This window comes from Halichoerus grypus, chromosome 7 (assembly GCF_964656455.1).
Source record: "Halichoerus grypus chromosome 7, mHalGry1.hap1.1, whole genome shotgun sequence".
In the NCBI taxonomy this organism is placed as follows: Eukaryota; Metazoa; Chordata; class Mammalia; order Carnivora; family Phocidae; genus Halichoerus; species Halichoerus grypus.
The window spans coordinates 103,994,099-104,016,512 of NC_135718.1; the positions used below are offsets into that span (position 1 = coordinate 103,994,099).

At 35.3% G+C, this 22,414-nt stretch overlaps 2 protein-coding genes across 5 annotated transcripts in view; both read left to right on the forward strand.

The window, feature by feature from the left end:
• RABGAP1L (RAB GTPase activating protein 1 like) overlaps nucleotides 1-22,414 on the forward strand; it is a 748,424-nt gene that overhangs the window by 250,478 nt on the left and 475,532 nt on the right. The window lies entirely within an intron of this gene.
• GPR52 (G protein-coupled receptor 52) lies at nucleotides 10,885-17,274 on the forward strand. Of its 2 annotated transcripts, none has more exons than XM_036117557.2 (2): nucleotides 10,885-11,978; nucleotides 13,057-17,274. In XM_036117557.2, the coding sequence occupies exon 2, from the start codon at nucleotides 13,279-13,281 to the stop codon at nucleotides 14,362-14,364; it is 1,086 nt and encodes a 361-aa protein (XP_035973450.1). In that variant the 5' UTR covers nucleotides 10,885-11,978; nucleotides 13,057-13,278; the 3' UTR covers nucleotides 14,365-17,274. The 2 variants fall into 2 exon arrangements, with proteins under 2 accessions (XP_035973450.1, XP_035973456.1); XM_036117563.2 differs by having other exon boundaries at nucleotides 10,885-11,838.

The window sequence follows — 22,414 nt, forward strand, 5'->3', positions numbered from 1 at the left end:
TTCCTATAATGTGAACCCATTATTTGGGTTCATTCATTTCTTTCCTATAATGTGAACCCATTATTTGGGTTCATTCACATGTAATTGTACTATTCTGTTTTTGTATAATTTGACAGAGCTTTGCAGGAGATGTTTTAAGGTTCAACTTAAAGGGAGGTGGCTATATTGAACCCTTTCTGTGACATACTATTAATACTTGATGGGATTTCATTGATATAAAAATCTTATTAAACAGTTTAATTTCCAGAATTGTTTCATAAAGTAAGAGAAGAACATGATTAATGGATAGCTCTTACATGGAAGATATAAGAAAGCTTGGAATTTCCTTTTCTCTTGTGTTATTTTTAAGTGTATTTATCATGCCTGTTGCTATACTCAAACAGTTACCACTTCACTTATCCAGAAATAACTGACAACTTAGGCCTGAGCTATGGCATTTTATTCATAGAATAGTACTTCTGTTTACTCGTTGAGAAAAATTCTTGTAAGCTTAATTTCTGATATTTAAACCTTTAGAAAATTAAGGATAGCAAATTAGAAGAGGAAGGAGGAGTACTGCTATATTTGCTATGCAAATAGAGTCAGAAAATATGGGAGCTCCGTTCTTTTCTAGGTGCCTGGTTACTTGTGGAAATTAAACAAGTCTGTCTGTTTCTCTCTATATATAAAATCTATGTATCTATACCTGTATATACATGTAAATGCAATCTAGTAGCTACAGAGGTATGATTGTATCATAAGACTGTGTTCTCATTGATGTTAACAGTGATGATCCCAGCCTACCAGGCAAAATTTATGTTCAGAATTCTCAGTTTAAGAAGACAGAGGAGTGGATGATACATCCTATAAAGATTTAAATGTAAAATTTCATAGGGTGAAGCAAAATTTTAAAAATTTAAAAAGAGAAACCCTCATTATCTGGGAATTGCAGCGTCCATGAAACTGAGGTTTTTACAGACTAAACTTTGGTAATTTTTACATTACTGTGTTGCTGTTCATATAAATTTCCTAAGATGCATGGTCAGGTGGAAATAATGTGTTCATTTTAAGAATGTACTTTTTAAAAGGAATTTGGAGGGAGATGGCAATCAGTAGAAAAGGGGAAGAGTTGTTATTAATTTCCTAATCTCAACAGGTTACTTGTGGGTGTAGTTTCTTAAGGAGAAATGATTAAACAAAAAGTCTATTGATAAAAAAGAATATGCTTACCTTTACTATATGAGCTTTGAATGAACAGCTATGTGCTTTTTATGGTTTATCTTTAATTTCTAGTTTTCATAACCAACTTTCAAAGGTAGGAGTTACATCCATTTTACAGATGGAAGCTGAGACACGTGGGAAGAATGACATACCCACGGGGTCACAGTTAATGAGTACTGCAGCCAGTGTGCCCCCCCTCCCAAATCTGGCTTATGCTAGAGCCTATGTTCTCTTCTTCACGTCATAGTCTTATCCTGTCTTCAAATTTAATAAATATTTATTAAAAGTAATAACCTAACTTGGGGAAATGTGAAGAAAGAGCATACTGTGCATGGTTTTATTTTATTGCTCTGCATACTATTTTTGACCTATTCATTTGATTTTAATTATATATTTTAATTGAGGGTTCCCCCACTCAGAGTTAAACATACATGTAAATTAGTATTTTCCTTCTCTGTTTTCCTTTGTGACTGATTAAAGATAATGAAATCTCTCAAAAGGTTTGCTTTCTTGGCCAGTTGTCTTAGATCCCAGCTAGCTAGGGCAGCCTCAGAGTGTTGTATAACTGGCATTTAATAAGAAGTCTTTTCTCACCCAGTGTCTCACTTGCATCTGGGCTGTTGTGTCTGTGAGTACAAACACTGAACCATGAGTCAGGTATACTGATTGAGAGAGTGTGAAAGTAGACATGGGATAGATGTAGTTATTCTGTCTCGTAGGATCTGTTCTTTTGGACATTACAGTAATTCTCATTCTTGATGGGGCATTGCTTTGGAGGATTCTGGTATTTTTCTTTTTAAACATCAATGTATGATTTGCTGGCAACACCTTAAAATTTGCTCAAGTAGTTTAGGGCTCTGATGTGGTGGTTTTACAAAGAAATGGAGCACTTGAAACATGCAAGTGCATTCATAGCTTTATCATTCTTTGTGGCTATAATTTACATATAAGTGAAATGCACAGATCTTAAATGTCACATTTTAATGAGTTTTGATATATATGCATGCATGTTACCCACAGATATCAAGATACACAATGTTTCCATCATCCCTAAAAGTTTCCTAATACCTCTTGCTGGTCAAGACACACACACATCCACATCCACACCCCACATGAAGGAACTATGTTCTGATTTCTTTCATCAAAAATTAGTTCACCTGGGGGCGCCTGGGTGGCTCAGATGGTTAAGTGTCTGCCTTCGGCTCAGGTCATGGTCCCAGGGTCCTGGGATCGAGCCCCACATCGGGCTCCTGGCTCAGCAGGGAGTCTGCTTCTCCCTCTCCCTCTGCCTCTCCCACTGCTCATGCTCTCTCTCTCTCTGTATCTCTGTGTCTCAAATGAATAAATAAAATCTTTAAAAAAAAAATTAGTTCACCTATTTCAGAATCGTATGGACATATCACAATTTGTTTATCTGTTTCCCTGGTGATGGATATAGGAGTTGTTTTCAGTTTTTGGCTATTAAAAGTAAAGCCGCTATGTGCATTTTTATACAAGTTTTTTGTGGATATATATATTTTTTCATTTTGGTTGGAACCGGTAAGTAGATTTGTTTAATGTTATAAGAAACTCCCAAACTGTTTCAAAGTTTTAAAAGTTGGGCCGTTTCGAGGATATGGAGAAAAAGGAACCCTCTTACACTGTTGGTGGGAAAGCAAACTGGTGCAGTCACTGGAAAACCGTATGGAGGTTCCTCAGGAAGTTAAGAATAGAGCTACCCTATCATCCAGCAATTGCATTACTGGGTATTTACCCAAACAATTCAAAAACACTAATTCAAAGGAATACATGCACCTTTATGTTTATAGCAGCATTGTTGACAATAACCAAATTATGGAAGCAGCCCAATTGTCTATTGATTGATCAACGGATAAAGAAGAGGTGGTGTGTGTGTATATATATATTGTGTATGTATGAACATTATTCAGCCATAAAAAAAGAATGAAATCTTGCCATTTGCAATAACATGGATGAAGCTAGAGAGTATAATGCTAAGCAAAAAAAGTCAGTCAGAGAAAGACAAATACCATAGGATTTCACTCGTGTGGAATTTAGGAGACAAGCAAAGGCAAAAAGAGAGAGACAAATCAAGAAACAGGCTCTTAATTATAGAGAACAAACTGATGGTTACCAGACGGGAAGGATGTGGGGGATGGGTGAAATAGGTGATGGGGATTAAGGAGGGCACTTGTCATGAACACCAGGTGATATATGGAATTGTTGAATCACTATATTGTACACCTGAAACTAATAGAACAGTGAAAAAAATAATATAAAAAAAGTTGGGCCATTTTACATTACCACTAGTAATTTATAAGAGTTTGAATTGTTGTGCATTCTTACAAATACTTAATATTTGCAGTGTTTTAATTTTAGCCATTCTAGTAGGCATATGACTATATGACCATTGATCACCATTGATGCTGAACACTTTTCATTTTCTTGATGGGCATTTGTATATCTTCTTTGGTGAAGTATCTATGACAGCATTTCCCCATTTTTAACTGGGTTCTTTGTATTTTTACTAACAAATTATAGGAGTCAGTTATTAATTTTAGATACAAATTTTTGTTAGATAATATGTTTTGCTAAATTTTCACCTAGTCTTTTGACTCACTGATTTTCTTAATATTTTTTGAAAAGCAGAATTTTAAGTATAATTTATTATATTTTACTTTTATAGTTATTGCTTTCTGTATCTTAAGAAATCTTTGTCTACTTACATGTCATGAAGATATTCTCCTAGTATGTTTTCTTCTAGAAGCTACATATTTATAATTTAAATTTTTATGTTTATCTAAACATAATCTGTGATTATCTCAAATATGTTTTTGTATATAGTATGAGGATGGGGTCTAAGTTAATTTTTCCCCAGATATCCAAAGTTTTCTAGTAACATTTACTGAAAAGATTTCTTTTCCTCTTGACTTTAGTCTTTTAAAATTCAGTAGGTAAGTATGGGTTTATTTTTGGACTCTGTTCTTTTTAGTGACTTATTTGTTTATCCTTATGCCAGTCTTGATTACTGTGGCTTTATAATAAGTCTTGAAATCAGGTTGTACCAGTCCTCCAGCTTTTAAAAAATCCTTTCCCCAGATTGTTTTAGCTACCCCAACCCTTTTTTGTTTACATATAAGTTTTAGAATCAACTATTTAGTTCTACAAATAGCAATAAATCTGTAGATTAATTTGAGTAAAACTAACATTCTTAACAGTATTGAGTCTTCTAACCCATAAAGGTGGTATATCTCTCCATTTACTTAGGACCTTCTAATTTTGTAGTTTTCAGGGTAGAGGTCTTACACATCTTTTGTCAAATTTATTGGTATTTTCTGCTTCGTGAAGCTAACTGTAAATGGTTTATTGTTTTAAAATTTCATTTACTATAGTTTTTTGCAAGTATATAGAAATTCAGTGATTTTTGTTTTGACCTTGTATTTGGACAAACTTACTCATTAGTTCTAATGGTCTTTCGGGTAGATTTTTAAAGTATTTCTTAATGTATGCAGTCATGTCTTCCTATTCTTATATGGTTTAGCTATTTCTTTTTCTTGCCTGTTACACTGGCTGAGACCTCGAGTACAAAGTGCATGGAAGTGGTAAGAGCAGACATCTTTGTCTTATTTTCATCTTAAAAAGAAAGCATTTACTCTTTCACTGTTAACTATCATGCTAGCTATAGGTTTTTCCGTGGAGTGTCTTTAGCAGGTGAGGAAGTTTTCTTCTGTAGTGACACTCACTTAATATTTGTTAAATACTTGTAATTGTTAATAACTTGTCATAATGAAATAAAGTTAATAATATAAACTTGTTTTCTGTCCTTCAGGGATCACTAAATCAGTGGATTGTAATATGTGCTACTTCAAATGGTTTATTTTTTTAGCATTTAGATGAAGTTGCTTTGATACTACATTTAAAAAATATTAATACTGCATTTTGTAGCATTTGTCATCCTTAAAATAAGTCAATAATCATTATCTCCTGCTAGATAGGATTTTTCTTTCTTTTTTTTTTTTTAAAGATTTTATTTATTTATTTGACGGAGACAGAGACAGTGAGAGCAGGAACACAAGCAGGGGGAGTGGGAGAGGGAGAAGCAGGCTTCCCACTGAACAGGGAGCCCGATGCGGGGCTCGATCCCAGGACTCTGGGATCATGACCTGAGCCGAAGGCAGCCGCTTAACGACTGAGCCACCCAGGCGCCCAAGATAGGATTTTTCAAAGCACTAGTCAAATACTCATATTGAATTGGTTTAGGTAGAGGTATAGATGAATAATACTGCCCCCAATTTGAATATATTAGGAGGCTAATTATTCTCCTTCTGCAATCATGTTATATACTTTATAAATTTCTTGTGAAGCTTGCATGTCATTCAAGGGGGATTGCAAGCAACTTTGTATATTCTGAGCTTCACAGAAACTGGTTATTAGTGTTTTTCTGTCTTATAGACTCTTCAAGCTATTTTTATGTGTGTTATATTAAAGTTATAGTAAACACTTACTTCTTACCTCCAATTTTATGTCCAACAGTGTAGAGTAGGCACTTAAGATATAATAAGGAATAAGACAGGTATTGCTCCCCTCATGGGCCTTGCAGTGTAGTTAGGAAGACAAAATTGAATGAACTAGATCATTATAAACTATGATAAATATGGAATCTAGTGTAATCTAGGAATTCAAGGAGGGTATCTGTGAGAAAGTGTATTTGAACAAAATCTGAAGGTTGCATCTGAATTAACTAAAAAAGTGTGATGGCATAGTAAGCAGCAGGTACAAATGTCCTGAGGCAGTAGAGAACATAGCAAATATATGTGGGACAGGGGGATGGGTAAATAGGAGGAGGTTTAGCTAATCCTAAACAATATAGAAAAGAAAGATTGGATGGATATGTGGAGAACAGATTTGAGGCAGTGTGAAACCACTGAAGTATTGTAAAAGGGGAGTGATATCATCTGGCTTGCATTTTGGAAAGAATATTCTGTCTGTTTGTGCATAATGGATTGAAGAGAGGCCACAGGCAATTCAGGAAGACTACACTGGAAGCCACTGCATGAGCCCACACACAAGTTAATGCTAGCTTGCTTAGGGCAATGACAGTGGAGATGTAGAAAAGTTAACAGATGGGAAGAGTAGTTGAAGAAATAGATACATTCTGAATGCATACACCTTTTTTGTACCTTTAAAAATGTTGGAAAAAAAAACCCTTTTATTCTATATTTACTTTTAAAAAATATTTTAAATTTTTTTAAATTTTATTTTATTATGTTACGTTAATCAACATATATTACATCATTAGTTTTTGACGTAGTGTTCCATGATTCATTGTTTGCATATAACACACAGTGCTCCATTCAATACGTGCCCTCTTTAATACCCATCACCAGGCTAACCCATCCCCCCACCCCCCTCCCCTCTAGAACCCTCAGTTTGTTTCTCAGAGGCCATAGTCTCTCATGGTTCACCTCCCCCTCCAATTTCCCCCCCCTTCATTTTTACTTTTTACAGTATTATATTGGTTGTGTAGTTCTCCTTGATAATCATTACCTACTGTTTATCTTATTTACCATTGATGCTGATGTCCCTCTGTTACTTTGCTATTTAGGTCCTATTGAGTAGTTGCCTGAAGTGCTTAAATGTTTAATAATGAAATATTGAAAAACCAAAAGACAACCGACAGAATGGGAGAAGATATTTGCAAATGACATATCAGATAAAGGGCTAGTATCCAAAATCTATAAAGAACTTATCAAACTCAACACCCAAAGAACAAATGATCCAATCAAGAAATGGGCAGAAGACATGAACAGACATTTCTGCAAAGAAGACATCCAAATGGCCAACAGACACATGAAAAAGTGCTCAATATTGCTCGGCATCAGGGAAATCCAAATCAAAACCTCAATGAGATACCACCTCACACCAGTCAGAATGGCTAAAATTAACAAGTCAGAAAATGACAGATGTTGGTGGGGATGCAGAGAAAGGGGAACCCTCCTACACTGTTGGTGGGAATGCAAGCTGGTGCAGCCACTCTGGAAAACAGTATGGAGGTTCCTCAAAAAGTTGAAAATAGAGCTACCATATGATCCAGCAATTGCACTACTGGGTATTTACCCCAAAGATACAAAAGTAGGGATCTGAAAGGGTACTGCACCCTGATGTTTATAGCAGCAATGTCCACAATAGCCAAACTGTGGAAAGAGCCAAGATGTCCATCAACAGATGAATGGATAAAGAAGAGGTGGTATATATATACAATGGAATAGTATGCAGCCATCAAAAGGAATGAGATCTTGCCATTTGCAATGACGTGGATGGAACTGGAGGGTATTATGCTGAGCGAAATAAGTCCAACAGAGAAAGACATGTATCATATGACCTCACTGATATGAGGAATTCTTAATCTCGGGAAACAAACTGAGGGTTGCTGGAGTGGGGGCTGGGGTGGGAGGGATGGGGTGACTGGGTGATAGACACTGGGGAGGGAATGTGCTCTGGTAAGCGCTGTGAATTGTGCAAGACTGTTGAATCTCAGATCTGTACCTCTGAAACAAATAATGCAATATATGTTAAGAAAAAAAAAAAAAGAAGGTAGCAGGAGGGGAAGAATGAAGAGGGGGAAATCGGAGGGGTAGAGGAACCATGAAAGACGATGGACTCTGAAAAACAAACTGAGGGTTCTAGAGGGGAGGGGGGGTGGGAGGATGGGTCAGCCTGGTGATGGGTATTGAGGAGGGCACGTTCTGCATGGAGCACTGGGTGTTATGCACAAACAATGACTCATGGAACACTACATCTAAAACTAATGATGTAATGTATGGGGATTAACATAACAATAAAAAATTAAAAAAAATAATGAAATATTGATACATATAAAACATACTTAAGGTATAAATAAGAAATCAAAGACCTGTGGTTTGTCATCTCATAAAGCTATAGTTTTAGCTATTAGAAGTAATTCTGAAGTATCCTAAATAATCCTCTTAGATATTTCTTGACTAGCATTCATCAGTTGAAAGGAGAGGGGGGTGGTTGATAATGATTGTAATAAGAATGGCAATAATAAAACACCTAATGACCCCTAACATGAAGAGAATTATGCCTAATTTAAAAACAAAGAGTGCTTTATGTAATGAGCTATGTAAATATATGATATTAATGCCTTTTTGTTATTAAAGCTTCACATTATAAATTAGTTCCTATTATAATCAGATCAGAAAAAAGGATGGAAAGGGAGAAAAGTGAGGGAACAAGTCAATCTCTAAAAACAAAAAGAAAATTATCTTGTTAGAACCATTGAAGTTTTTTTTTCTAAACATATGATTATGCTTTTTTTTTTTTAAGATTTTTATTTATTTATTTGAGAGAGAGAGAGAGAGCATGAGAGGGGAGAGGTCAGAGGGAGAAGCAGACTCCCCACTAAGCGGGGAGCCCAATGTGGGACTCGATCCTGGGACTCCAGGATCGCGACCTGAGCTTAACCAGCTGAGCCACCCAGGCACCCCAGAACCATTGAAGTTTTTTTGGAAGTTGGTAGAAGGAAAGCAGGAAGCTTAGTGCATCAAAGGCTCTACTTGAACTCTCTCTTTTTTATCATATACCTTTGGAAGCATATACAATTATGGATTATTTAGAGTATTCATAGACTCAAATCCCTGTCAGTGATAGTTTTTGGAAATAAATGTGTCAAACTAAAGCAATTTAGTTGTATTTCCCTGTGAGATTTTTTCCCATTTCCCTGATTTTGAAAATATTACATTCAAAGCTATTTTAAAAATATGTAAAGCCTGGGGCGCCTGGGTGACTTGGTCACTTAAGCATCTGCCTTTAGCTCAGATGATGATCCTGGGGTCCTGGGATCGAGCCCCGTGTTGGGCTCCCTGCTCAGCGGGGAGTCTGTTTCTCCCTCTCCCTCTGTCCTTCTCCCCTACCCACCCACTCATGCTTTCTCTCTCAAATAAATAAAATCCTCAGGAAAAAAGAATAGATCTTTAAAAAATACATGTAAAGTCTATCCTTGTAAATGGTTTATTTAGATTTGTGTGACATAGGTAACTTTAATAATTGATAGTGTTTTATTTTTCGATGGTTTTATAGTAAAGCTTAGTATTTAACTCTTTTTAATATGGGGTATGGGATCTGTCTACATTCATGAATATTTATCAAATGTAATTTTTATTTTGAATATTTATATTGTAAAAGAGAATGTTAGTTAAATCCAGTCTTGTTTGATTTTAATGCTTTTAGGTATCCCTAAAAGTCAAAATACTTCCCTGTAAAATAGGACCTTCTAGCCTTTTGTTATTACATTTAAATATTTACTTTCAAATCTCAACATGGTACTCATTCTACAATTGTTATTCTAACTTGTTTTATAAATTATTCTGGTAATGAGAAATGTGCTTGCATTCTGTATTTCACCTAAGCCCCTGAAGATTTTTAACAATAATATGGCCTTCCTGTAAGGCAGTTCAACATGGAGGAAAAAATAGGGTTTTCTGTTATTTAAAAATCATTTTAAGAAACAAAATTGATGAACGTAGGGGAAGAGAAGGAAAGATAAAATAAGACGAAATCAGAGAGGGAGACAAACCATAAGAGACTCTTAACTATAGGAAACAAACTGAGGGTTGCTGGAGGGGAGGTGGGTGGGGGGATGCAGTAACTGGGTGAGGGGCATTAAGGTGGGCATTTGATGAATGAGCACTGTGTGTTACATGCAGCTGGTGAATCACTAAATTCTACCCCTGAAAATAATAATACACTATATGTTAACTAACCTGAATTTAAATGAAATCTAAAAAAAAAAAAAAAAAAGAAAGAAAGAAATCCAAAATAATTCTTCTTAGACATTTCCTTAGTGGCAGCCATCAGTGGAAAGGAAAGGGAGGGAGAGAGGTTCATCAATATGGTGTTAGGAATAACAGTTTTGACCTATTTCAGTGCTAGTTTCATGACTCTAGTAGGCAAGTTATACTTACCTTTTCTAGTACCCATCTTCTTCCTTTGGAAAATGATAATGATGGGTACCTACTCCATAAAGATTTAAGGTTTTTATAGAGAGAAAATATATAAAGCACATAGCATAATGCTTGGCACACAGAATGTGCTCAACAGATGTTAGTTATCTTCCGTTTTCATCTTAATTTTCCTTATTTAATTCTGAAATAATTTGTAAATTAGTTCTAAGTCACTTTAAAGTGCTGACCCCATAAGGAAATGCTTAAAATAGAGAATGTTTGTCTGTAGTAAGTCAAAATAAATGGAAGTGTTTTTCACCTCCATCAGGTAAAGGAGCTTAATTTGCTTTCTTCTAACTTGGGTATGAGTGGCTCAATCACCATATGACAGAGTTCTTTGACCCTGATTGTTTTTCATATTAGGATAAAAAGTGGAGTAAACAGTCATTCTACTTATTTCTAATCCCTACTTTTCAAAATTCACATTTGACCTTAAATATTTCCCCAAATAGATTTTAGCATAGAGGTGTTAGTTCCAATGCTTTGTTTATACAGTTAAATACATCAAATTCAGCAAGTTAGTGTGGGTGTGGCAGGGATTGGCGAGATTACTAAATGATTTAACTTCTATTAATCAAAATATAACTATATTTTAGAGAGTAAAATTAGTAGCTATATCACTTGAGCTCATGAAGACTTAGCTGATTTTTAATAATTAATACATTTTTTCTGCCAGTGAGCATTAGATTTCTGCTGACTTTTTAGTGTCATAGTACCTCGTGGTAGTTTCTTTACAGGGTTTAAAGGTGTATCCCAGGGCTTTTTTTGCTTTTTGTTTTTTTTCTGTCCTGTCCATAGGAAATAATCTTTACAAATGCTATAAGGAGACTACCTCTAGAGATTCACACGTGCCATTAATATGTTATAAGGCTCGGTCAGTTGCATTGTCTTCTCTTGTCAATCTTGATCGGAGCTTGCCGAGTAAGTCTATAAGCCTGCATGTGCCTGGCAACTGTTACCTAGTGACAGTTTCAGCTGCAGTAGCCATTGGCTGTGCTGTTGATTGGGGCAGGAGGACCGAGTCACCTTTCTAATGGTGAGTTCTTCTGCATCAGCTCAGGATGAGGAGGAGGAGCAGGGCTCCGGCTCAGGTGGAGGCAGTGATACTGAGAGATTGTGAAGAATATACCGACAGCATCCTGGTAACTGCATCACAGTAGATCGGACTTCTGAATCAAGCAGCCCAGCCTAGCAGCTGATAAGAGTGAATGTAGGTGAGAAGCATTGCCTTATTCCTGTAAGAAGAGAACTATTTTGTGATAAGTGAAACTAGGAATGTACAAGGAGGAATATCCTGTGACTATTATAAAAGAAGAAAGACTTCCCTGAATGACTTGGTGGTGCACGAGAAAACAACTTTCAGAAGAATGCTTTCTATTAAGCTGCTGCTTTGTTCCCGAAGGAAATGTTTTTATTTCTAATGCATGTTATTTCTTCAAGAGGTATGACAACAAAGACTGACAAGAAACTCTCTGAAATACGTGTACTTTAAAAAAGATTTTTGACAAATGTTCACCTGATGTCAGAATGACCTTGGAAGCCTTTTGGATGGATTCTATCGTGCAAGCCTTTCAGTATTTCAAACTCTAGGATTTAAACTCACCTTGATGCTTTAGAGGTATTTTAAAATAAGACCATCTTATAACCTACCTAATGGCCCCTGTATTAATTGAGCACTTGCTCAAAATAGAATACAGAAATAGAAGAGGCATTTTCTTAACATATGGCTGCTATATAACTGCAAATATAACAAACAAGGTAATTTTCCACTTTCAGAAGATTTAGTCGAAGTAATGATCTAATGTGTTAATCCTCTGATGAAAATAGAAGAGATAGAAATGTAGACTACAAAGCGTACTAGAAATACCTAAGTAATAAATAATGGCAGCATTTCTGGTCAAGTAAGCTCAGAGTATATAGGAAAGTTTCTATTGTCTAAATTTCATATATATGTGAGATATAGGTGTGGTTGCGAAGGTGAGAAATAACTTTGAGCTATTATTTTATGATCATGCTCCATTATTTGGAAGGTGGCATATCAGATAATGAAAGTTACTTTCAGTTATTTATGCTGAAATTAGTAACAGTTATTTATTTTCCCTCTGAAAAGGAAAAAGTATAAATTACATTGTTGGTGGTAATTGTGATGGACCTAAAACTGTTTTCATCTGAATGCTTAAAAAATTGCATGCAGAATTAAAACTTTAAAGTTTATCATCTTTTGTCAGGTGTTAACCCATTGTATATTATCTTCCCTACTGGAAATAAGCTTTTATTTCCTCATGAGAGTTATAGGACAATCTGGAGTCTTTTACCTCTGCTCTGCTCCTTCGTGCCCAAGTAGAGCTGAGTCTTTTAGAATTAACCTCATGTGTGTGTTTGTCGGGGGAGTTAGCTTTTTTGAGAAATGAGGGAGAAATAGATCATAAAGTTGATCCACCAGCATCAAACCCTGAACTGAGTCCAAAGACACTCTTTGCTGCAATGAACTTTTTCTTAGATTTGCGACTAGATCTTAGATCTTAGTTATTTAAACTGTAAAGTATGAATCCACTTCTTATGATAGATGAAGCAGAAAGCCTGAGACAATTTAAGACTTTTTCTCTTCTCATTCATTCTAATTGATCCCTAACAAACTACCTTTCTGAGGAGACCAAACACCCCACAAAGGCTTTTCTTCCCTTGGCAATTGATTTTTTTTTTTTTTACAGATTTAATTTTTAATAGTGCAAGGTAATAAGAAATCCATTTTCTCTAGAAGTGCCTGTGTCTTCAGAAAGTTGTTTGAGAGCACTGGAGGAAGCTAATCAGTGACCTTTTTTCACCTCCTTTCTAGCTTACCTCCCTTTCTCCCCCCCACCCCAAAGTTGAGATGTGTCACTGCTGCACTGAGCTGATGAAGAGGCTTGAGTACTCTCTGGGAGGCTCAGCTGTGACAGAAGCACCGCCACTGTCTTCCGAAGCTGATCCCAAGACACTAATGTGCAGAGTTTAACACATGCTGGACAGGGCACCTGCTTGCTGGAACCAAGGCTACCCATTCCCTTAATTCCAAGCCATGAATGAATCCAGGTGGACTGAATGGAGCATCCTGAACATGAGCAGTGGCATTGTGAATGTGTCTGAACGTCACTCCTGCCCACTTGGATTTGGCTACTACAGTGCAGTGGATGTGTGCATCTTTGAGACCGTTGTTATTGTCTTGCTGACATTTCTAATCATTGCCGGGAATTTAACGGTCATCTTTGTCTTTCACTGCGCTCCACTCCTGCACCATTATACTACCAGCTACTTTATTCAGACAATGGCATATGCTGATCTTTTCGTTGGAGTTAGCTGCTTGGTTCCTACTCTCTCACTTCTTCACTACTCCACAGGTATCCATGAGTCATTGACTTGCCAGGTTTTTGGATATATCATCTCCGTTCTAAAAAGTGTTTCTATGGCATGTCTTGCTTGCATAAGTGTGGATCGCTATCTTGCAATAACCAAGCCTCTTTCCTACAATCAATTGGTCACCCCTTGTCGCCTGAGAATTTGCATTATTTTAATCTGGATCTACTCTTGCCTAATTTTCTTGCCTTCTTTTTTTGGCTGGGGGAAACCAGGGTACCACGGTGACATTTTTGAATGGTGTGCCACCTCCTGGCTCACCAGTGCCTATTTTACTGGCTTTATTGTTTGTTTACTTTATGCTCCTGCTGCCTTTGTTGTCTGCTTCACTTACTTCCACATCTTCAAAATTTGCCGGCAGCACACCAAAGAGATAAATGACCGGAGGGCCCGATTTCCTAGCCACGAGGTAGATGCCCCTGGGGAGACTGGACACAGCCCTGACCGTCGCTACGCCATGGTTTTGTTTCGGATAACCAGTGTGTTTTACATGCTGTGGCTCCCTTACATAATTTACTTTCTTCTAGAAAGCTCCCGGGTCTTGGACAATCCAGCACTGTCCTTCCTAACAACCTGGCTTGCTATAAGTAATAGTTTTTGTAACTGTGTAATCTATAGCCTTTCCAACAGTGTTTTCCGGCTAGGCCTCCGAAGACTGTCCGAGACAATGTGCACGTCTTGTATGTGTGTGAAGGATCAGGAAGCACGAGACCCCAAACCTCGGAAACGGGCTAATTCCTGCTCCATTTGAAGAGAACTATACAGAATTCAAATGTAATCTGTAGGAGTTTTGGATTGTATTCTTGGTTCATCTGGAAATTTGCCACTAGAGAAATATTTACTTGAATAGTTGACTATGAGATGAAGGGACTAGAGGTTTCTTTCTTCTTTTTTTTTTTTTTTCCCTCTTTTTCCATGGTGGTGGTGGGGAACTAGAGAAAAGAATGTACAGAGGGTAATCTCATGAGATAATTATAGTGTGTGAATATAAATGTACAGTAATAGCAAAATTAAGAAGGAGGACAAAAAAAGTATTGAAAAAAGTATCTCAGATCTTCCACAGGACATGAGCAAAGCTCCTCGGCATCTCTGTCTTCTCTGACTGAGCTCTCTCCTCTGTCTTTGCCTCTCATTCTGTCCGTCTCTGTCTCTCTCACTTTCTTTGTGTTTGTGGAAATCACTTACATAAATTGCCCTTTATAGGAAAATGCTACATATTATATATGTGGCAAAGTACAATTTTTTGCATTGTACTTTGTGGTTTCTCCATGAAGGATGCGTAGTAAGTATTGTATTTTATTACCTGCCACATAACCCTTTTGCTTGTGTTTTTATAATATCCACAGCATAAAATTTCTGCTATAAACAAAAAGAAACAGTATTTTTGTTTCTTCTGGGTAAAATTATGCTTAACCCGCCACCCCCTTTCTAACAGCCTGCTATTTTTTTCTCTGTCCATTTTTCTTGATCTGCATCCTTCAGTACCTTAATCCAAAAGTGTCTTAGCTAAAGAAAGAATCTACTATATAAAGCAATCATAATGTTAAATAATCTATTCCTTCCAATAAAGCAATCTATAGCTTGTTTGAGATATTGTGTTAAATATTTTTAATAGCTTTTGTAAACATTTTTATCTGGTTCCTTTTCATTTAGTTCATGTGCCCAAAGTGGTATCTTTTTTTGCTATAATAAAGCTTTGTTTTTCTTTAAGAAAATCCACAAATAATTCTAATGCAGACGCAGAGTATTCACCCAGAAGTGAGGTATTGATTGCCCTTTCACTCCGTGTGACCCCCATTTTTTTCCCTCTTAAGAGTAAATATTAACCTTTTTGTGTTAGGTCTACAAAGCTTAGTGTTGCGTCCACCAATCGTTTGTGTGATATTCATTTGCATATAGTATATTTTTTACAACAAAGAAAATGTAAATTATATTATGTGATCTGTGCCTGATGTTTTCTTAGCACAATATATAGATCAATGTTGCTTAAGTCATCAACATTGGAAAAAATATACAAAAACTTCTTTGAAGAGAAAAATACTTTTGTGTAGTTGTTATTTAGATATTTATATTAGACCAAGCTGCATTCTTACTACTGCTGAGAATACAATATACTTAATTATCAAATACAGGTAAGAGCTGTCAGTATTTTCTTTTGTAATGATCTGTTTTCATACACAAAGATTAAATTAACTTATTTTTTAGTGTGCTACATGGAATTGTATAATAAATTGTCAGGGGTTTAGATGTAGCAAAATGGCATTTGGGGAATAGTAGTGAAGCAGGTGTGAGTGGTAAAACATCTAAATCTTACTTTTTTTACTATAAGTTTCCTGCCTGACAGATATTTTAAAGTTTATATCAAACTACTGAGTATATTTCTTCTCAGCATTTTGATTTCTTTGTTTTATGAAATGCATTTAATGAAATGTGCCTATGACTTCAAATTGGAAGCCAACTGTGTTTGCACACCAGTGGTTTGACTTCAGAGGTCCTTTAATAGAAAATGTCATCATTTTATTGAGGTTGTTCTGAACCCATGTATATTTTTAAACATGTAAGAAACGTTTAAAATAAAGAATAAAATAGTATTCTATATATCAAAATCAGACTTTGTTTCAGTTTAATAAACACTCACTTAGAACGAGAGTTTGCTTGTTTGGGAATCAAAATTTAATTGTTTAACATTTCTGTGGTTTGGGTTATGTATATTCTTGCCCTCTGTTTGCCAGTGACATTTTGGATAAGTTGAAATGAGCCTTTTAGGTTCAGACCAGTTCAAGGAAAACAAAATTCAAGAAAGCATAATACTACTAACTTTTCAGCTGTCACAAATAGAATCTTCAACATGATATGCATTATTTGGGAATCAGATTTTGATTCCTTTAGTTTGGTGTGTAAATAGAGTTAGAAAGGACTCAGTAGATCTCTGTAGAGGAAATCTGAGGCTGTGTTTATTGCATTTTCCTCTTCTGGCTTTTCCGCATGATAATTAATAACAATTATGTGTCAAGTTTTAACACTGTTAGGTTTTACATACATTATAACATTTAATCCTCACTACAGCCCTTTCAGATAGGTACTTTTATTATTCTTATCCTAGAGATGAGCAAACTAAAGAAGGGTGATTAATGCCAGGTCACTCAGTCAGTAACAGAGGTTCATTCACACTCACTGGGTTGGAGCTAAAGCCTATGCATTGAACCATTCTGCTCTACTGCTTTTCTTTCTTTCTTTCTTTTTTTTTTTTTTCCTCAAAAGCCTTCACACCTTTGTACCTCTGTCTGTACCTTGTCCTTATAAAATTTCTCTGAGTTTTATTTCTTTTTCCTCGCCTAAATCTTTTGCTTTAGTCCTTTCCATGTCTTGTGATATCTTTTTCCTTGATCTTACAAATTTCTTTTATTAAAACACCAATCTGGTAAGCCCAAACTTGCCAGTTTAGTCTATAATCAAACAGAAACCCTAGGACATAGCATTTCCTTGACATTGCCTTTATTCACTTTTGTTAAGTTTTTGTTGAATAGTTTCTTCAGATCTCTCTAAATTTCCTATAGAAAAAAAATTTTTTGATGAAGGAGAGTAGAGAAGGAAAGCTTTACTCTAGGCTGCAAGGGGAGCCTCTATAAGGCAAGTTCTAGGTTTAGATTTTTCATTTATTATAATGTTTCACATGCAACTTGAAGGCAAGCCACTTAACTTCCTTTTGACATATTTTAATGTGTGTTTATATAATAAGATAATACTTATTTTGAAACTACTCTGTCTTTTTTAGATTAATGTGTTTTAAGAATAGAAAGCATAACCATTATTCTCATCATTATATTGTATTTGGTGGTAATTATCCAATTTGGTTATAAGTGACAGCCAAACAATAACACTGTAGTCTATTACTGGAGGTTCTATTATCTGTGGAGTCATTTCTAAAGTTATATAGTGTTGGAAGTCTTTATAACCTACCAGTGTATGAAACCTGGACTGAAATCCTGGCCTGCAGAAGCTGTTTGTACCTAGGTAAGATACCAAGTCCTCAGTTTTCTCATCAGTAAAACCCAGAGACTTGTACCCTCCTGTTAGGCTGGATTTGAGGACTAAACAAAATAATGTAGTCTATGTGCTCGGCATGGCTCCTGGCACATAGAAAACATTCAGAATGTGGTAGCTCCTTTTCACTGTGACTGCCATATTTGTTGCCATCACAATTTAAAGATCACTAATTCCAATTTAAGAAAGTTACATTTTATAACAGAATTAATCCATTGAGTTTAAGAGCTTCCTAAAATGGCATTTTTCCCTATCTGTTTAAACTCAGATTTTGGCTTAAATTCAGGTGTTTTTAAATATAGAAAACTTCCATAATTTCTGAAAGCTCATTTTCCAGGAATATTATTCATGAAGACATTTGAGATTAAGGATAAACTAGCAAGCAGTTGTTGGGATGATTCTGAGATTGACTTACCTCCTTATCTGGTTGTATTAAAATATGCTTAAAGATTTTTCTTTTGTCAGGTTGTCAGTAGTAGGAATGGATTGTTCAGGAATGTTTTGCCATTTGTCTTTTTATTTTTCTTCACTTACTGAAATGGAATTTACACACTTACTGTATGTATTTTGTTACATACCTGTTACCTGGAAGAAACAAAGATTAACCAACAAGTTCCTTGTACATATAGCACTGATTTATGAGTTTAGAAATAAATGAAGTTGTTGCTTTGAAGGACTTTCCTCTATCTCTCTCCACCCTGGAAGCTAATCATTAGATATGAAAAAGATATAATTGTGTGATAAATAAAGGAGGTTAAGATGTGGGGAATTTGCTAGTATAACATGCTAAGGTTGGGCCATCGCAATGCATAGGAGCTGAGTTGTACTGAGTTGTACTGAGTACAGTGTACTGCGTTGATGTGATATTCTGATGTGTAGATTCCAACAGTTGCTCTTCTCCCTGAACAAAACTTTTTTTTGGATTAAGAAGACTATGTAGAAAGTGGCATACTCTACAACCAAATATATAGACATTGAAGAAAACAAAATGACTAGAAAAGAAAAGAAAAGAAAAGAAAAGAAAAGAAAAGAAAACAACCAGATTCCCTTTTCAGTGTTTCTTCTAAATGAGTTTTATCCAGTGCTAGTTCTGCTCTATAATTTAAAATATTCATAACCTTGTTTAATAGTATAAATGGTTGTGTTTTAAAATATTAAAAGTGAAGTGATTGAGTCTTCTTTATTCATGTTCTGTTTAATTTTTTTAGAATAACATTTACTTCTTTTATAATCAGAAAAAGTAAATTGTTTTATTAAAAAGAACACTGAGGGGTGCCTGTGTGGCTCAGTTGGTTGTGTCTGCCTCTGGCCTAGGTAGTGATCCCGGGTCCTGGAATCGAGCCCCATGTTGGACTCCCTGCTCAGTGGGGAGTCTGCTTCTCCCTCTCCCCCTGCCCCTCCCCCACCACTTGTATTCTCTCGCTCTCTCAGATGAATAAATAAAAATCTTTAAAAAGAATGTTGAAAAAAAAGAATGCTATTTTAAAAGTATTTTGAGGGGCGCCTGGGGTTAAACATCAGACTCTTGATTTTGGTTCAGGTTTTGAGATTGAGCCCACATCAGGCTCCGCACTCAGCATGGAGTCTGCTTGAGATTCTTCCTTTCCCTCTCCCTCTGTCCCTTCTCCTGCTCGTGTGTGCTCTCTCTCTCTCTCTCTCTCTCAAATAAATAAATAAATCTTTAAAAAAAATAAAAAAATATTTTGACATTTCACAAAACAGTTTTTGTTGATTCTTCAAGTAACATTATCCAATTATGTCTCAATATTATTTTCTTTTGAAGATAATCTATATAGTTTTTTTAAAGTTTTTAATTCCAACTAGTTAAAGTATTATATTAGTTTCGGGTGTACAATACAGTGATTCAACAGTTCCATACATCATCCAGTGCTCATCACAGGTACACTCCTTAATCCCCATCACGTACTTAACCCAGTCCCCACCCTCCTCTTCTGTGTAACCATCAGTTCTCTATAATTAAGAGTCTGTTTCTTGGTTTGTCTCTCTCATTTTCCCCCTTTGCTCATTTGTTATTTTCTTAAATTCTACATATGAGTGAGATCATATGGTATTTGTCTTTCTCTGACTTATTTCGCTTAGCATTATACTCTCTAGCTTCATCCGTGTGATTGCAAATGACAAGATTTCATTCTTTTTTATGACTGAATAATATTCCATTATATATATATCACATCTCATTTATCCGTTCACCAATCAGTGGACACTTGGGCCGCTTCCATATCTTGACTATTGTAAATAATGCTGCTATAAATAGGGGTGCATGTATCCTTTTGAATTAGTGTTTTTGCATTATTTGGGTAAATATCCAGTAGTGCAATTGCTGGATCATAAGGTAGTTCTATTTTTAACTTTTTGAGGAACCTCCATACTGTTTTCCATAGTTGCTGCACCAGTTTGCATTCTCACCAACAGTGCAAGAAGTTTTCTTTTTCTCCACATCCTCACCAACATCTGTTGTTTTTTGTGTTATTGATTTTAGCCTTTCTGACAGGTATGAGGATAGCTCATTGTAGTTTTGATTTGCATTTCCCTGATGGTAAGTGATGATGAACATCTTCTCATGTGTCTGTTGGCCATCTGGATGTCTTCTTTGGAGAAATATCTGTTCATGTCATCTGCCCATTTTTAACCGGATTATTTGTTTTTTGGGTGTTGTATTAGTTCTTTATATATTTTGGATACTAACCCTTTATGAGATATGTCATTTGCAAATATCTTCTTCCATTCCAGGTTGTCTTTTAATTTTGTTGATTGTTTCCTTTGCTGTGTAGAAGCTTTTTATTTTGATGTAGTTCCAATAATTTATTTTTATTTTTATTTCCCTTGCCTTGGGGATCTAGCTAGAAAAAAGTTGCTATGGCCAGTGTCAGAGACATTACTGCCTGTGTTCTCTTCTAGGATTTTTATGGTTTCAGGTCTCATATTCGGTTTTTAATCCATTTTGAGTTTACTTTTGTGTATGGTGTAAGAAAGTGGTCCAGTTTCATTCTTCTGCATGTTGCTGTCCAGTTTTCCCAACACCATTTGTTGAAGAGACTGTCTTTTTCCCATTGGATATTCTTTCCTGCTTTGTTGGAGATTAAATGAGCATATAGTTGTGGGTTCATTTCTGGGTTTTCTATTCTGTAATGTTGATCTGTGTCTATTTTTGTGCCCATGCTGTATTTTCTTGATTACCACAGTTTTGTAATATAACTAGAAATCCAGAATTGTGATGCCTCCAGCTTTGCTTTTCTTTCTCAAGATTGCTTTGGCTATTCAGGGTCTTTTGTGTTTCCATACAAATTTTAGAATTGTTTGTTCTGTGAAAAATGCTCTTGGTATTTTGATAGGGATTTCATTAAGTGCAAAGATTGCTTTGGGTAGTGTAGATATTTTAACAATATTTGTTTTTCTAATCCATGAGCATGGAATATCTTTCCATTTCTTTAAGATAGTCCATATAGTTTTCTGATTTCTGTAATATTTACTTCAGAGAAAATTTTCTGAGAAATTTGATGCAATATTAGATATTCTTGAGTTATTTTTGCTTCAACACAGTGAATACAAATGTATCTTTGAATGCAGTGTAGACTAATGCAATGAATGCATTGTAGCAAGAAATGACCAGTGCACTTGTCTGAGGTTATACGAGACGCAAATAGTTGTTCATGTATAAACTCTGTAATGTAAAACATTTACTTTACTTATGTTCCTAAGAGAGTTTCAAGTTTAAAATAGATATTGTTAGGTTGTACATTTTATACTAATAGCCTCTTCATGTTATACTCTTTCAGGAATTTTATAATTAAAAATATTAAATTGGTAAAATTGATATTGTAAGTGACAGATTGGGGAATATTAAAAGAATTTCTGAAAAAGCAGGTAAAAAATCCTGAAAATCTTTGTTTAATGTTTTAATATATTTAAATCTAATTTAAATTAAATTATATTTGAATTTTTCTTTATTATCTTGGCAAGGAAAGGATTCAAATTTTGGTTTTTGGAATTGCTTGAAGTTATCAATTTTAAAATAGATCATCGTTTTCTGTTTCTAAGAAAATAACTTCTGTATAATGTATACCTAGGTTTAAATGTAATTTGTATTGAAATTAAAAATTACAGTGAGATAGAATTTGATTTCTCTTTTCAAATAGATTTTGAGGAAAACATAACATCCCAAGGATTAGTTTTCTCTTACTCCCTACTTCTCTTGTCCCAAGGCAATTTTTTAAAAAATGTATTACATCTCCAAGATCTTAAAACTTTACTGGATTTCTAGGTATTTTTATTTGGAAAGAAATCTGGAAAAGTGCATTTTGAAGATTTGTATTTGTGATGTCATGTTACTAAAAAGGTCTTTTGATGGCTTCTGTTATTTCAGTCATCAATTTCATGTATCAGCCCTTTTTCTAAATGTGATTTAACACTTACAATTGAACAGACTTAAAATTTATTAGAGGACTATATTGGGATTTACTTTTGTAAATTTTGAAGTCCAGGACATCCATTGGTAGCACAGAGACAAATAAAGGTGTGTGGGGGGGCAGTGGGGGGGCAGGGGGTTGTTTTAATGCTTTTACCACATTACAAATTTAGGGGGAAAAATCCTGGCATTTTTGATGTGCAGTCATTGTAGCGTGTTTAATTACTTTTGCAATAATTAAAGGTACACATCTTCTATAGAAGACATATTAGGATTTGAAGCAATGTTCTTGAGCAAGATTACTATGATGGGATATATTCAAATGATTCAG

Bases quoted from the DNA above. Each gene is read 5' to 3' on its own strand.
- GPR52 (XM_036117557.2), top strand. From the start codon at position 13,279: ATGAATGAATCCAGGTGGACTGAATGGAGCATCCTGAACATGAGCAGT.